The 14,161-nt window shown below is 48.7% G+C and overlaps 1 protein-coding gene across 1 annotated transcript in view; it reads left to right on the plus strand.

The window, feature by feature from the left end:
- PRKX (protein kinase cAMP-dependent X-linked catalytic subunit) overlaps positions 1–14,161 on the plus strand; it is a 45,498-nt gene that overhangs the window by 20,933 nt on the left and 10,404 nt on the right. Inside the window, 5 exon segments of the mRNA XM_070402684.1 lie at positions 1,012–1,275; positions 6,134–6,197; positions 6,199–6,254; positions 11,649–11,744; positions 13,038–13,095. Coding sequence (XP_070258785.1) covers positions 1,012–1,275; positions 6,134–6,197; positions 6,199–6,254; positions 11,649–11,744; positions 13,038–13,095 — 538 coding nt within the window.

The following is a 14,161-nucleotide window of genomic DNA, read 5'->3' on the forward strand; positions in this document are numbered from 1 at the left end:
TCCAGATGCCCCCTCCGTGCTCACACCGGTGCACACCTGTCCGGTCCACATGCCCCCTCCGTGCACACCTGTCTGGTCCAGATGCCCCCTCCGTGCTCACACCTGTGCACACCTGTCCGGTCCAGATGCCCCCTCCGTGCACACCTGTGCACACCTGTCCGGTCCAGATGCCCCCTCCGTGCTCACACCTGTGCACTCCTGTCTGGTCCAGATGCCCCCTCCGTGCTCACACCTGTGCACACCTGTCCGGTCCAGATGCCCCCTCCGTGCTCACACCTGTGCACACCTGTCCGGTCCAGATGCCCCCTCCATGCACACCTGTCTGGTCCAGATGCCCCCTCCGTGAACACCTGTGCACACCTGTCCGGTCCAGATGCCCCCTCCGTGCTCACACCTGTGCACTCCTGTCTGGTCCAGATGCCCCCTCCGTGCTCACACCTGTGCACACCTGTCCGGTCCAGATGCCCCCTCCATGCACACCTGTCCGGTCCAGATGCCCCCTCCGTGAACACCTGTGCACACCTGTCCGGTCCAGATGCCCCCTCCGTGCTCACACCGGTGCACACCTGTCCGGTCCAGATGCCCCCTCCATGCACACCTGTCTGGTCCAGATGCCCCCTCCGTGAACACCTGTGCACACCTGTCCGGTCCAGATGCCCCCTCCGTGCTCACACCTGTGCACTCCTGTCTGGTCCAGATGCCCCCTCCGTGCTCACACCTGTGCACACCTGTCCGGTCCAGATGCCCCCTCCGTGCTCACACCTGTGCACACCTGTCCGGTCCAGATGCCCCCTCCATGCACACCTGTCCGGTCCAGATGCCCCCTCCGTGAACACCTGTGCACACCTGTCCGGTCCAGATGCCCCCTCCGTGCTCACACCGGTGCACACCTGTCCGGTCCAGATGGCCCCTCCGTGCACTCCTGTCCGGTCCAGATGCCCCCTCCGTGCACTCCTGTCCGGTCCAGATGTCCCCTCCGGCCCAGCCCTCCCTCCCCGGCCTCCCCCGCAGGTTCTGGACCTGCCATGACGACCGCTTCCTCTACATGCTGATGGAGTTCGTGCCGGGCGGCGAGCTGTTCAGCTACCTGCGCAACCGGGGCCGCTTCTCCAACGCGGCCGGGCTGTTCTACGCGGCGGAGATCGTGTGCGCCCTGGACTACCTGCACACACGGGAGATCGTGTACCGGGACCTGAAGCCCGAGAACATCCTGCTGGACCGCGACGGCCACGTCAAGCTCACCGACTTCGGCTTCGCCAAGAAGCTGGTGGACAGGTGAGGCCTGGTGCCTCCGGGGCCGCCCCCGGGCCCTGTCGGGGCCTGGGAGTTCTCGTTGGTTTTTTAAATATATTTTATTGATTTTTTACAGAGAGGAAGGGAGAGGGATAGAGAGTTAGAAACATCGATGATGAGAGAAATATCGATCGGCCGCCTCCTGCACACTCCCCACTGGGAATGTGCCCGCAACCCAGGTCCATGCCCTTGGCAGGAATCGAACTCGGGACCCTTGAGTCCACAGGCCAACGCTCTATCCACTGAGCCACACCAGTTAGGGCTCATTTATTATCATTTTTTATAAATAGGTTCTTTTTTTCTTTAAATATATTTTTATTGATTTTCTACAGAGAGGAAGGGAGAGGGAGAGAGAGAAACATCGACCAGCTGCCTCCTGCACACCCACCGCTGGGGATGGAGCCCGCAACCGAGGTACATGCCTTGACCAGGATTCGAACCCAGGACCCTTTGGTCCAAGGGCCAACGCTCTATCCTCTGAGCCACACCAGTTAGGGCTGATTTTTAAAAATATATTCCTTCTGGGCTCTGGCTGGTGTGGCTCAGTGGATAGAGCATCAGCTTGCGGACTCAAGGGTCCCGGGTTCGATTCTCGGTCAAGGGCACATGCCCTGGTTGCGGGCTTCATCCCCAGTAGGGGGCGTGCGGGAGGAAGCCGGTCCATGATTCTCTCTCATCGTGGATGTTTCTCTCTCTCTCTCTCTCTCTCTTTCTGTCTTTTTTTTTTTTTTTTAATGAAAACCTTTTTTTAAAAAATACATATTTTTATTGATTTCAGAAAGGAAGGCAGAGGGAGAGAGAGAAACATCTGTGATGAGAGAGAATCATGGACCGGCTGCCTCCCGCACGCCCCCTACTGGGGATGGAGCCCACAACCCAGGTACATGCCCTTGAGCGGGAATCGAACCCGGGACCCTTCCGTCCGCAGGCCAACGCTCTATCCACTGAGCCAAACCGGTTTCGGCTATTATTATTATTTTTAAATATTTCTTATTAATTTCAGACAGGAAGGGAGAGGGAGAGAAAGAAAGAGCCTGCAACCCGGGCCTGTGCCCTTGACCGGGAATCGAACCCGGGACCCTTCGGTCCGCAGGCCGAGGGTCTATCCACTGAGCCACACCGGCCAGAGCCAAGAAGGAATATATTTTTAAGTTCTTTATCGCAATTTACGGCTCCCTGCACATCCCAGGAGATCAAATACTTTTTGTTGTTGTTACTAAGCCTCAACCCAGGATATATTTTTCCACTGATTTTTTTCCTTTAGAGAGAGAGAGAGAGAGAGAGACAGAGAAATGTGAGACAGACACACCCAATGCTTGCCTCCTGCATGAGCCCTGACCGGGGCCGGATTCGAACCCGCAACCCAGGTACGTGCCCTCGAGCAGGAATCGAACCCTTTACCCTTCAATACTGGGCTGTTGCTCTATCCAATGAGCAAAAATGTTCAGGGCTCGAGGCTTTTAAAAATATATATATATTTTTTATTGATTTAAAAGAAGAAGGGAAATAGAGAAACAGAAATAGGGAGAGAGAGAATCCTGGACCGGCCGCCTCCTGCACGCCCCCTACTGGGGACCGAGCCAGCAACACGGGCATGTGCCCTTGAGCGGGATTCGAACCCGGGACCTCCTGGTTCACAGGCCGGCGCTCTATCCACTGAGCCACACTGGCCGGGCCGGGCCGGCGGCTTTTTTGGTTGGAATTTTCTTCTCTAACGAGGTGTCAGGCCCCCGAGGCTGCTGAAGAGACGGGAAATGGATACAGCCCGGGCCCCTCACCCCCCGACCCCCCTCCCCTCGCCTCCCCGTCCACGTGCAAGCGGACACCCTGCATCGAAGGCCGATAGAGTTACCTGTGGCCGCCTGCGTCCGGCTGTTCTATCAGATAGAAGCTGGGCGGCCAGTGAGCGTGACCAGGCGTGACCAGGCGTGACCAGGCGTGTGGCCTCATGATGGAGGGAGGACACGCGAGGACATGATGGTCACAGCAAGTCCGTCGACCACAGCCTCACCTCCCACAGTCACCATTCTTTATTTTTTAAAAAATATATATTTTATTGATTTTTTACCGAGAGGAAGGGAGAGGGATAGAGAGTCAGAAACATCGATGATGAGAGAGAAACATCGATCAGCTGCCTCCTGCACGCCCCCCACTGGGGATGTGCCCGCCACCAAGGTACATGCCCTTGGCCGGGAATCGAACACGGGACCCTGCAGTCCGCAGGCCGACGCTCTATCCACTGAGCCATACCGGTCAGGGCGTCACCATTCTTTCTGTCTGTCTCTTTCCTTTCTTTCTTGCTAATCCTCCCCCGAGAATATATTCTTGTTAATTCTTTATTTCTTTATTTTTTTTTTAAATATATTTTTATTGATTGCAGAGAGGAAGGGAGAGGGAGAAACACCCATGATGAGAGAGAATCATGGATCGGCTGCCTCCTTCACGCCCCCTACTGGGGATGGAGCCCGCAACCCGGGCAGGTGTCCTTGACCGGGAATCGAACCCGGGACCCTTCAGTCCGCAGGCTGATGCTCTACCCACTGAGCCACACCAGCAGGACTATGTTTAATTTTTAATTGATTTTTAGAGAGAGAGAGGACCATTGACGTGAGAGCAGACCATCAATCACTTATAGAGATGTTAGCAGGAACGTCAAAAAGTCTATAGATTTTAATAAAACATTCCCGCCCTTTTTAGGTATAAAAAAAATTCTTTCGCAAGGAGAAGAAAGGACCTGTTTTCTCCTATTTGTTGAGAAAAAAAAAAAAGGCATCTGAGGCTGCACAGGGAACGGGGCGGGGGGCCAATTGGGGGGGAAAAGGGGAAAAAAAATATAACCAAATACGTAACCAGAAAACTTCATTTTAGATGTGTGTCCCACTCGGCTGTTCACCCAACTGGCCACTAGGTGGCGCCAGAGGCTAATTTTTCTTTTCTTTATCTTTTTTTTGCAAATTATTTCCCCTATGGCCCTAGCTTGTTTGGCTCAGCGCATAGACCAGTGATGGCGAACCTACGAACTCATTTTTTTGGTTGATTTCTCTTTGTTAAGCGGCATTTAAATATATAAAATAAATATCAAAAATATAAGTCTTTGTCTGACTATGGTTGCAAAGATCAAAAAATTTCTATAAGTGACACGGCACCAGAGTTAAGTTAGGGTTTTTCGAAATGCGGACACGCCGAGCTCAAAAGGTTCGCCATCGCTGGCATCGAGCGTCGGCCTGCGGACTGAAGGGTTGCGGGTTCGAGTCCAGTCAAGGGCACGTGCCCGGGTTGTGGGTTCGATCCCCAGTAGGGGGCGTACAGGAGGCAGCCTATCCATGACTCTCTCTCGTCCTTGAAGTTTCTATCTCTTTCCCTCTCCCTTCCCCTCTGAGATCAATAAAAAAAAATATTAACTTAAAAAAATTGAAAATATATATATAATATTGAATCATGCACATATGTCGATGAAATTTTGGCATTCACTATTATTTTATATTAGTTTCAGGTGTGGTCAGATATATCATCAATGCTTCTATTTTAAAAATATACATATATTGATTGATTTCAGAGAGGAAGGGAGAAGGAGAGAGAAAGAGAAACACCCATGATGAGAGAGAATCACGGATCGGCCGCCTCCTGCACGCCCCCTACTGGGGATCGAGCCTGTAACCCTGGCATGTGCCCTTGACCGGGAATCGAACCCGGGACCCTTCAGCCCACAGGCCGACACTCTATCCACTGAGCCACACCGGCCAGGGCTCACTATTATTTTATACGAGAGGCCCGGTGCACGAATTCATGCACGGGTGGGGTCCCTTGGCCTGGCCGGCGATCGAGGCCTATCAGGGGGCCAGTTGGATGGGGGTAGGGACTGTGGGAGGTTGACCAGCCGGCCGCTCGATCGGGGCCATTGGGGGGCCTGCTGGCTGGGGGGAGGGGCCACGGGAGGTTTCCTGTCTGACCCCCCCCCCCCCTGATGGGGACTCAGGGGGAGGGGCCATGGGAGGTTGGCTGTGGGAACCCAGTGACCACCAGGGATCAGCTCCTGCATTGAGCGTCTGCCCCCTGGTGGTCAGTGCGCGTCATAGCGACCGGTCCACCGGTCATTCCAGTCTTTTGGTCGTCACGGTCGCTTAGGCCTTTGTTTATATAGAGAGATGAGCTCCAGGTGTGAGCCAATAGAAAGCGTGTCCCAGAATTCACGCAAAATTTGAATTTTTTGTGAGCATTAACAACAACAACAAAAAAAATAAAAGCCTGATTTGACTGGGTTTATTGAATCAGATTCTAATATCTGTTGCCCTTTGATGTCAATCCCTTCGATTCGATCAGCATCACCAAGTACCAATGACGGCCCAGGAGCAGGGACAAGGAAGACCCATGGAGACCGCGGCTTGGCGTCTGTGCAGCAAAGCCGTGGAGGCCATGGACCCCGATGTGCTATTCCACACATAACCCTAGACTGTGTCCTTTATGAATCAATAGAAAATTTACAATTTTTCATGATAAACCTGTGTTTTCTATCAAAATTACTTCTTGCGTGAATTTTGGGACACCCTTTGTATATATACACTATATACATATCCCATGTTCAAAGGCTGTTAAATTTCAACAAAGGAGTGCGTCTGTGCCAGCAAAGCTGTGGAGGCCATGGACCCGATGTGCTGTTCCACACATAACCCTAGACTGTGTCCTTTATGAATCAATAGAAAATTACAATTTTTCATGATAAACCTGTGTTTTCTATCAAAATTACTTCTTGCGTGAATTTTGGGACGCCCTTTATCACCAACGGACTCACCCCTCGCTAAGCCCAGCTGAGTTTTCATGCTTCCGTCCTTTCCCCCCCCAGGACGTGGACCCTCTGTGGGACCCCCGAATACCTGGCCCCCGAAGTCATTCAGAGCAAGGGCCACGGGCCGCGCGGTGGACTGGTGGGCGCTGGGCATCCTTATCTTCGAGATGCTTTCGGGGTGAGTAAGGGATTCTGGGAAAATCAGATCATCCCGTCCCCTGCTCCCTCGGCCTGATCCCTTAGCCCCAGGGACACTCTGAAAATTTCCGGGGTGCTATTCTCACTGCCATTTCCCTAAATAGGTACCGTGTTGATCAGCTTCCTATAAGATGCCTGCAGTTCAATTTATTCCCGGAGTGACCACTAGGGGGCGGTGTTGCTAAGAGGTTTGCAGCCCGATTTCCTCCTGGAATGACCACTAGGGGGCAGTGTTGCTATGAGGTTTGCAGATCGATTTCCTCCTGGAGTGACCACTAGGGGGCAGTGTTGCTATGAGGTTTGCAGCCCAATTTCCTCCTGGAGTGACCACTAGGGGGCAGTGTTGCTAAGAGGTTTGCAGCTCAATTTCCTCCTGGAGTGACCACTAGGGGGCGGTGTTGCTAAGGGGCCTGCAGCCCGATTTCCTCCTGGAGTGACCACTAGGGGGCGGTGTTGCTAAGGGGCCTGCAGTTCGATTCCCTCCTGGAGTGACCCCTAGGGGGCGGTGTTGCTAAGAGGTTTGCAGCTCAATTTCCTCCTGGAGTGACCACTAGGGGGCGGTGTTGCTGAGGTTTGCAGCTCGATTTCCTCCTGGAGTGACCACCAGGGGGCGGTGTTGCTAAGAGACTTGCAGCCCAATTTCCTCCTGGAGTGACCCCTAGGGGGCGGTGTTGCTAAGAGGTTTGCAGCTCAATTTCCTCCTGGAGTGACCACTAGGGGGCGGTGTTGCTGAGGTTTGCAGCTCAATTTCCTCCTGGAGTGACCACCAGGGGGCGGTGTTGCTAAGAGACTTGCAGCCCAATTTCCTCCTGGAGTGACCACTAGGGGGCAGTGTTGCTAAGAGGCCTGCAGTTCGATTCCCTCCTGGAGTGACCACTAGGGGGCGGTGTTGCTAAGAGGTTTGCAGCCCGATTTCCTCCTGGAGTGACCACTAGGGGGCGGTGTTGCCTGACGAAAACTGAATCCTGGGGAACCATGATCTTAAAATATTTATTTATTAAATATATGTTATTGATTTCAGAGAGGAAGGCAGAGGGGAGAGAGAGAAACATCCATGATGAGAGAGAATCATGGACCGGCTGCCTCCTGCACGCCCCCGACTGGGGATCGAGCCCGCAACCCGGGCAATCGAACCCGGGACCCTCCAGTCCGCAGGCTGACGCTCTGTCCAGTGGGGCACACTGGCTAGAGCCCAGGGATCTTTAAATAGAATGAGGTTCACGTTTTCCCTTTATTGTTTTATTATTAGGATAGAATATAATAATACAGGACATCCTATTTTGCAAGATTATTAGTAAAAGCAATATTATAACACGGCACACTGTTGAGCATAATATTCATAGACCGTTATAGAAAATTGTTAACGTAGCATCAGAATGCATTAAAATTATATCAGGATTGTTATATAAATCATTATTAGAATATCATTAAGGTATGCTATACATTATGAGAAAATATGCTACTAGAAAATAGAGTACTTCTAATCTACTAGCTTAATAAGAATAGAAAGGGAAGTAATGTAATTATAATCTGATATGCTATTCGGCTGAAATTATGTATATATATTTACTTAAAATTTTAATAGTATCATTAATGATGAGCACAAATAACATTTTAATGGAATGCTCTAGCTGGTGTGGCTCAGTGGATAGAGCGTCGGCCTGTGGACTGAAGGGTCCCGGGTTCGATTCCCGGTCAAGGGCACAGGCCCGGGTTGCGGTCTCAGTCCCCAGTAGGGGGCGTGCGGGAGGCAGCCGATCCATCATTTTCTCTCGTCATGGATATTTCTCTCTCTCTCTCTCTCTCTCTCTCTCTCTCTCTCCCTCTTCCTTCCTCTGTGAAATCAATAAAAAAAAAGTACATTTTATTGAAAAAAAAAATTTTTAATGGAAAAACAACGATATTTCCTAGAATTGAAAACATTCAGCGAGAAGTGTGGCTTGGTTTCCTATTTTCCCCAACCTCCTTCAAGTCCAGCGGCTTCCTCCAAGGCGATTAGATTTTCCTCTCTTGAGCAGCCCTGCCTGGTATGATAATGCTGTTCTGGTGGAGGAACAGGGAGAAGACGCTTCCTTCCACTTTCAGATTTGGAGTCAGGAAAAAAATTAAAAAATAGAAAGGATCTCACAGAAATCCCAGCATGGCCGCGAGGAACCCCGGGGTTCCCTGGGACCCCACTTTGAGAACCAGGGCCGTCAACGCCGCCGACAGGACACGTTCCCAGATGAGGTTTTACTCGACACCGTCCCCCAGTCCTTGCACAGCCCGGCTCTTTGTTCTTGGCACTTGTCATCTATCTATCATCTATATATCTATCTATCATCTATCTGTCTATCTCTCTATCTATCTCTCTATCATCTATCTATCTATCTATCTATCTATCATCTATATATCTATCTATCATCTATCTGTCTATCTCTCTATCTATCTATCTCTCTATCATCTATCTATCTATCTATCTATCATCTATATATCTATCTATCATCTATCTATCATCTATCTATCTATCTATCTATCTATCTATCTATCTATCTATCTATCTATATCAGTGGTTCTCAACGTTCCTAATGCCGCGACCGTTGAATACAGCTACTCATGCTGTGGGGACCCCCAACCATAACATTATTCTCGTTACTGCTTCATCACTATATCTATATCATCTATATCTATATCATCTATATCTATATATCTATATCTATATCTATATCATCTATATCTATATGTCATCTACATCTATATCTATATCTATATCTATATCTATCTATCATCTATATCTATATCTATCTATCATCTATATCTATATCTATATCTATATATCTCTATATATCAGTGATTCTCAACCTTCCTAAGACTGCGACCCTTGAATACAGCTCCTCATGCTGTGGGGACCCCCAACCATAACATTATTCTCGTGGCTACGTCATCGCTGTCATGTGGCTGCTGTGATGAATCGTCATGGAAACATCTGATCTGCAGGATGGATTTCCATGGTGACACACGGAACATCATGAAAGCACAGGGATCAATCACAAAAACAATATGTGATTATAGATGTGTTTTCTGACGGTCTTAGGCGACCCCTGGGAAAGGGGCGTTCGACCCCCAAAGGGGTGGCGACCCACAGGTTGAGAACCGCTGACCTAGCACATCACACGGAACCACATTCCGTGCTCGACACCCTTAGCCCGTGAAGGTCCCGGGCAAAGGGAAAGTTTAAAATCATCAATTAGGCCGACGGTTGATCCATCAACCACATACTGTGTTTGTAACGCACCCACGTGGATGGGTCAGGTTCTTATATGAGGCCTGTGGCACAATTTCCTCCCGTAATGACCACTAGGGGGCAGTATTGCCCCAATAATAATTGAATCCCGGAGCCCAGTGATTTCTAAGTAGAAGGAGGTTCATGGGTTTGTTTTTATGGGGGTTTTGTTGTTTTTATATGTTTGTTTTTTTAAAATATATTTTATTGATTTTTTTACAGAGAGGAAGGGAGAGGGATAGAGAGTTAGAAACATCGATGAGAGAGAAACATCGATCAGCTGCCTCCTGCACGCCCCCTACTGGGGATGTGCCCGCAACCAAGGTCCATGCCCTTGACCGGGAATCGAACCCGGGACCCTTCAGTCAGCAGGCCGACACTCTATCCACTGAGCCACACCGGTCAGGGCTCATGGGTTTGTTTTTATGAGGTTTTTTTTGTTTGTTTGTTTTTTAAAAATGTTTTTATTGATGTCAGAGAGGGAGACAGAAGGAGAGAGAGAGAGAAACATCCACGATGAGAGAGAATCATGGACCGGCTGCCTCCTGCACGCCCCCCACTGGGGACGGAGCCCGCAACCCGGGCATGTGCCCTTGACCGGGATTCGAACCCTGACCTCCTGGTTCCTAGGTCGACGCTCAACCACTGAGCCACACTGACTTGGACTCGAACCCAAGACCCTTCGGTGTAAAGGCGGGTGCTCTTACTACTGACACACTCTGACCAGGAATATTCTTTTTTTTTTTAGTTTATTGATGTCAGAGAGGAAGGGAGAGGGAGAGAGACACAGAAACACCAAAGATGAGAGAGAATCGTGGACCGGCTGCCTCCTGCTCGCCCCCTCATTCTTCAAGTTCTTTGTCACCCTCAGATTTTGACTTGGGAACATTTTGCTTCAAGAACATTGGCGTTGCTCTAGCTGGTGTGGCTCAGTGGATAGAGTGTCGGCCTGCAGACTGAAGGGTCCCGGGTTCGATTCCTGTCAAGGGCACATGCCCGGGTTGTGGCCTCGATCCCCAGTAGGGGGCGTGCAGGAGGCGGCCGGTCCGTGCTTCTCTCTCATCATCGATGTTTCTGTCTCTCTGTCCCTCTCCCTTCCTCTCTGAAATCAATAAAAATATCCTATATGATACAGGGCTAATAGGCAAATTGTTCCCTCAACCGAGAGTTCGACCAGGGCCCAGCCGAATCCCACCTGTGCACGAATTCGTGCACCGGGCCTCCAGTATATCCCATATAATAAAGAGGTGATATGCAAATTGACCCTCACGCCCTCACAAGATGGCCGTCAAGGGAGGGCAGTTGGGGGTCGGGGGGACGAGGCCTCCCTCGGGCATCCCTCGAGGGGTCCCAGATTGGAGAGGGTGCAGGCTGGGCTGAGAGACCGCCCCCCCCCCCCCCCCCCACCTCCAGTGCACGAATTTCATGCACCGGGCCTCTAGTATAGATAAAGGGTGTCCCAAAATTCACGCAAGAAGTAATTTTGATAGAAAACACAGGTTTATAGTTAAAAATTGTAAATTTTTTATTGATTCATAAAGGACACGGTCTAGGGTTATGTATGGGAATAGCACATCGGGTCCATGGCCTCCAGGGCTTTGCTGGCACAGACGCCAAGCCGCCGTCTTCATGGGTCTTCCCTGTCCCTGCTCCTGGGCCGTCATTGGTACTTGGTGATGCTGATCGAATCGAAGGGATTGACATCCAAGGGCCACAGATATGAGAATCTGATTCGATCAACCGAGTCAAATTAGGCTTTTATTTTTGTTGTTGTTGTTAATGCTCACGCAGAATTCAAATCTTGCGTGAATTTTGGGACACCCTTGATACAGGAACTTTTGCACGGCCTCCGTGTTAGCATCTTGGGGCCCGCACTGCCTTCCGACTGTGGCAGGTTCCGAATTCTTCATGCTTCGCCTTTTAGGAGAAAAATCCCTGATGGGGCTCAGCCTGCAAAAAAAAATAAAAAAAATAAAAATAAAAAATAAAGGCTGCGTATGAAATAACCCGTGTCTCTCTCCGTGGCACGGCCACAGCCCTCCCCCACCTCGCCGTGGCGGCTGGTCCCCGAGCCCCCGGCCCTCGGAGAACCCGTGTTCATCTTTCCGGCAGCTTCCCCCCGTTCTTCGACGACAACCCCTTTGGCATCTATCAGAAGATTCTCGCCGGCAAAATCGACTTCCCGAGATACTTGGATTTCAACGTCAAGTGAGTACCAAGGTTCCCTCCTTGTCTGGGGGCGTGTTTATTTTATTTTTAGCGTCAAAAAAAACCCCAAAAATCCAACGCCAGGCATCTCTCGAGCAGGAGGGCCCATTGCTCTATTCAGTGGGATATGTCGGAATTATTTGGATTCTGTTTTCATGATAGTTAACCTGTTTTTTGGGTGTTTTTTTTTTATTCTCGTTTCTCCCCTAAAGATATTTCTTGTATCTCATTCCTTTTATTTTTTTAAAATATATTTTATTTATATATTTAAATAAAATATCTATTTTTAAAAAAATATATTTTCTTATATATTTAAATATATATATATTTTTATTGATTTCAGAGAGAAAGAGAGGAGAGAGAGAGAAACATCCACGAGGAGAGAGAATCATGGACCAGCCTCCTCCTGCACGCCCCCCACTGGGGATCGAGCCCTACAACCCGGACCTGTGCCCTTGACCGGGAATCGAACCCAAGACCCTTTGGTGTGTCGGCCGATGCTCTGACCATTGAGCCACACCGACCAGGGCTCTTCTTATTCTTTTAAATATATTTTTATTGATTTCGGAGAGGAAGGGGGAGGGAGAGAGAGAGAGAGAGAGAGAGAGAAACATCCATGAGGAGAGAGAATCATGGACCGGCCGCCTCCTGCACGCCCCCTACTGGGGATCGAGCCCGCAACCCCGGGCATGTGCCCTTGACCAGGAATCGAAGATAGATATAGGAGATTGACTGATAGCTAGATGATACATAGATGATAGAGATGAAGGATGACTAGGTTAATGAATGGAGTGGGTGGGTGAATAGATAGATGGATGGATGGATAGATAGATAGATAGATAGATAGATAGATAGATAGATAGATAGATAGATAACAGATGTATGATAGATAGATATAGATAGATGAATGGATGGATGGATGGATGGATGGATGGATGGATAGATGATAGATAGATAGATAGATAGATAGATAGATAGATAGATAGATGACAGGTGTATGATAGATAGACAGACAGATAGATAGATAGATAGATAGATAGATAGATAGATAGATAGATAGATAGATGACGGATGATAGTAGATTGATAGATAATAGAAAGATAGGTAGATTGATAGTAGATTGATTCATAGATAGATGATAGCTAGATAGAAATGCAGGATGAATAGATTAACGATTGGGTGAGTGGGTGAATCGATAGACCTGACCTCCTGGTTCCCAGGTCGACGCTCACCACTGAGCCACGCCGGCCGGGCTGTATATTTTTTATTATTTTTTCCTCTTCTTCCCGACAGAGACCTCATCAAGAAACTGCTGGTGGTGGACAGGACCCGGCGCCTGGGCAACATGAAGGTGAGAGCGTGTGACCCGGAGGGTTGAGGGGTTTTCACGATGAGTCTCCGTCATTCGACGCCAGCGTTTCCATGTGGAGAGAGAGACGGGGGTCCAGGGTCCTGTTGGATCCGCGGCCAGAGTTCACGTCTCGGCTTCTGGGTCCACAAAATTCACCTCAGTCCGCACCCGTCTCCCCGTGTGTCCGTACAAGCCGATGACTCAGCGGTGATCGATAAGTGATTAGTTATCGGTCAACTATCTATCTGCCTATCTATCTATCTATCTATCTATCATCTATCTATCTATCTATTCACCCACTCACCCAATTCGTTAATCTAAGTCATCTTTCATCTTTAGCTATCATCTATCTATTAATCAATCTACTATCAATCTATCTATTATCTATCAATCTACTATCATCCATCTGTCATCTATCATCTATCTATCTTTCTACCTATCCATCTATCTATCTATCTATCATCTATCATCTATCATCTATCATCTGTCCTTCATCTAACATCTGTCTATCTATCTATCTATCTATCCATCTATCTATCATCTATCTATCTATCTATCTATCCATCCATCTATCTATTCACCCACCCACTCAATTCATTAATCTAGTCATCCTTCATCTCTATCATCTATGTATCATCTAGCTATCAGTCAATCTTCTATATCTATCTTTCTATCAATCAGTCAATCTATCATATGTCTGTCATCTAACGTCTATCATCTATCTACCTACCTATTCACCCACTCACCCAATTTGTTAATCTGTCATCCTTCATCTCTATCTAGCTATCATCTATCAATCAATCTACTATCTATCATCTATCAATCAATCTACTATCATCTGTCTGTCTGTCTATATTCCTATCTTTCTATCTATTCACCCACTCACCCAGTTTGTTAATCTAGTCATCCTTCATCTCTATCTAGCTATCATCTTTTAATCAATCTACTATTATCTATCTATCTATCTATCTATCTATCATCTATCTATATGTATCTATCTATTCACCCACTCACCCAATTCATTAATCTAGTCATCCTTCATCTCTATCAGTCTGTCATCTATGTA

Source organism: Myotis yumanensis, unplaced genomic scaffold (assembly GCF_028538775.1).
Source record: "Myotis yumanensis isolate MYYU_CA2020_CCGP unplaced genomic scaffold, mMyoYum1.0.hap1 SCAF_24, whole genome shotgun sequence".
NCBI classification, from domain to species: domain Eukaryota; kingdom Metazoa; phylum Chordata; class Mammalia; order Chiroptera; family Vespertilionidae; genus Myotis; species Myotis yumanensis.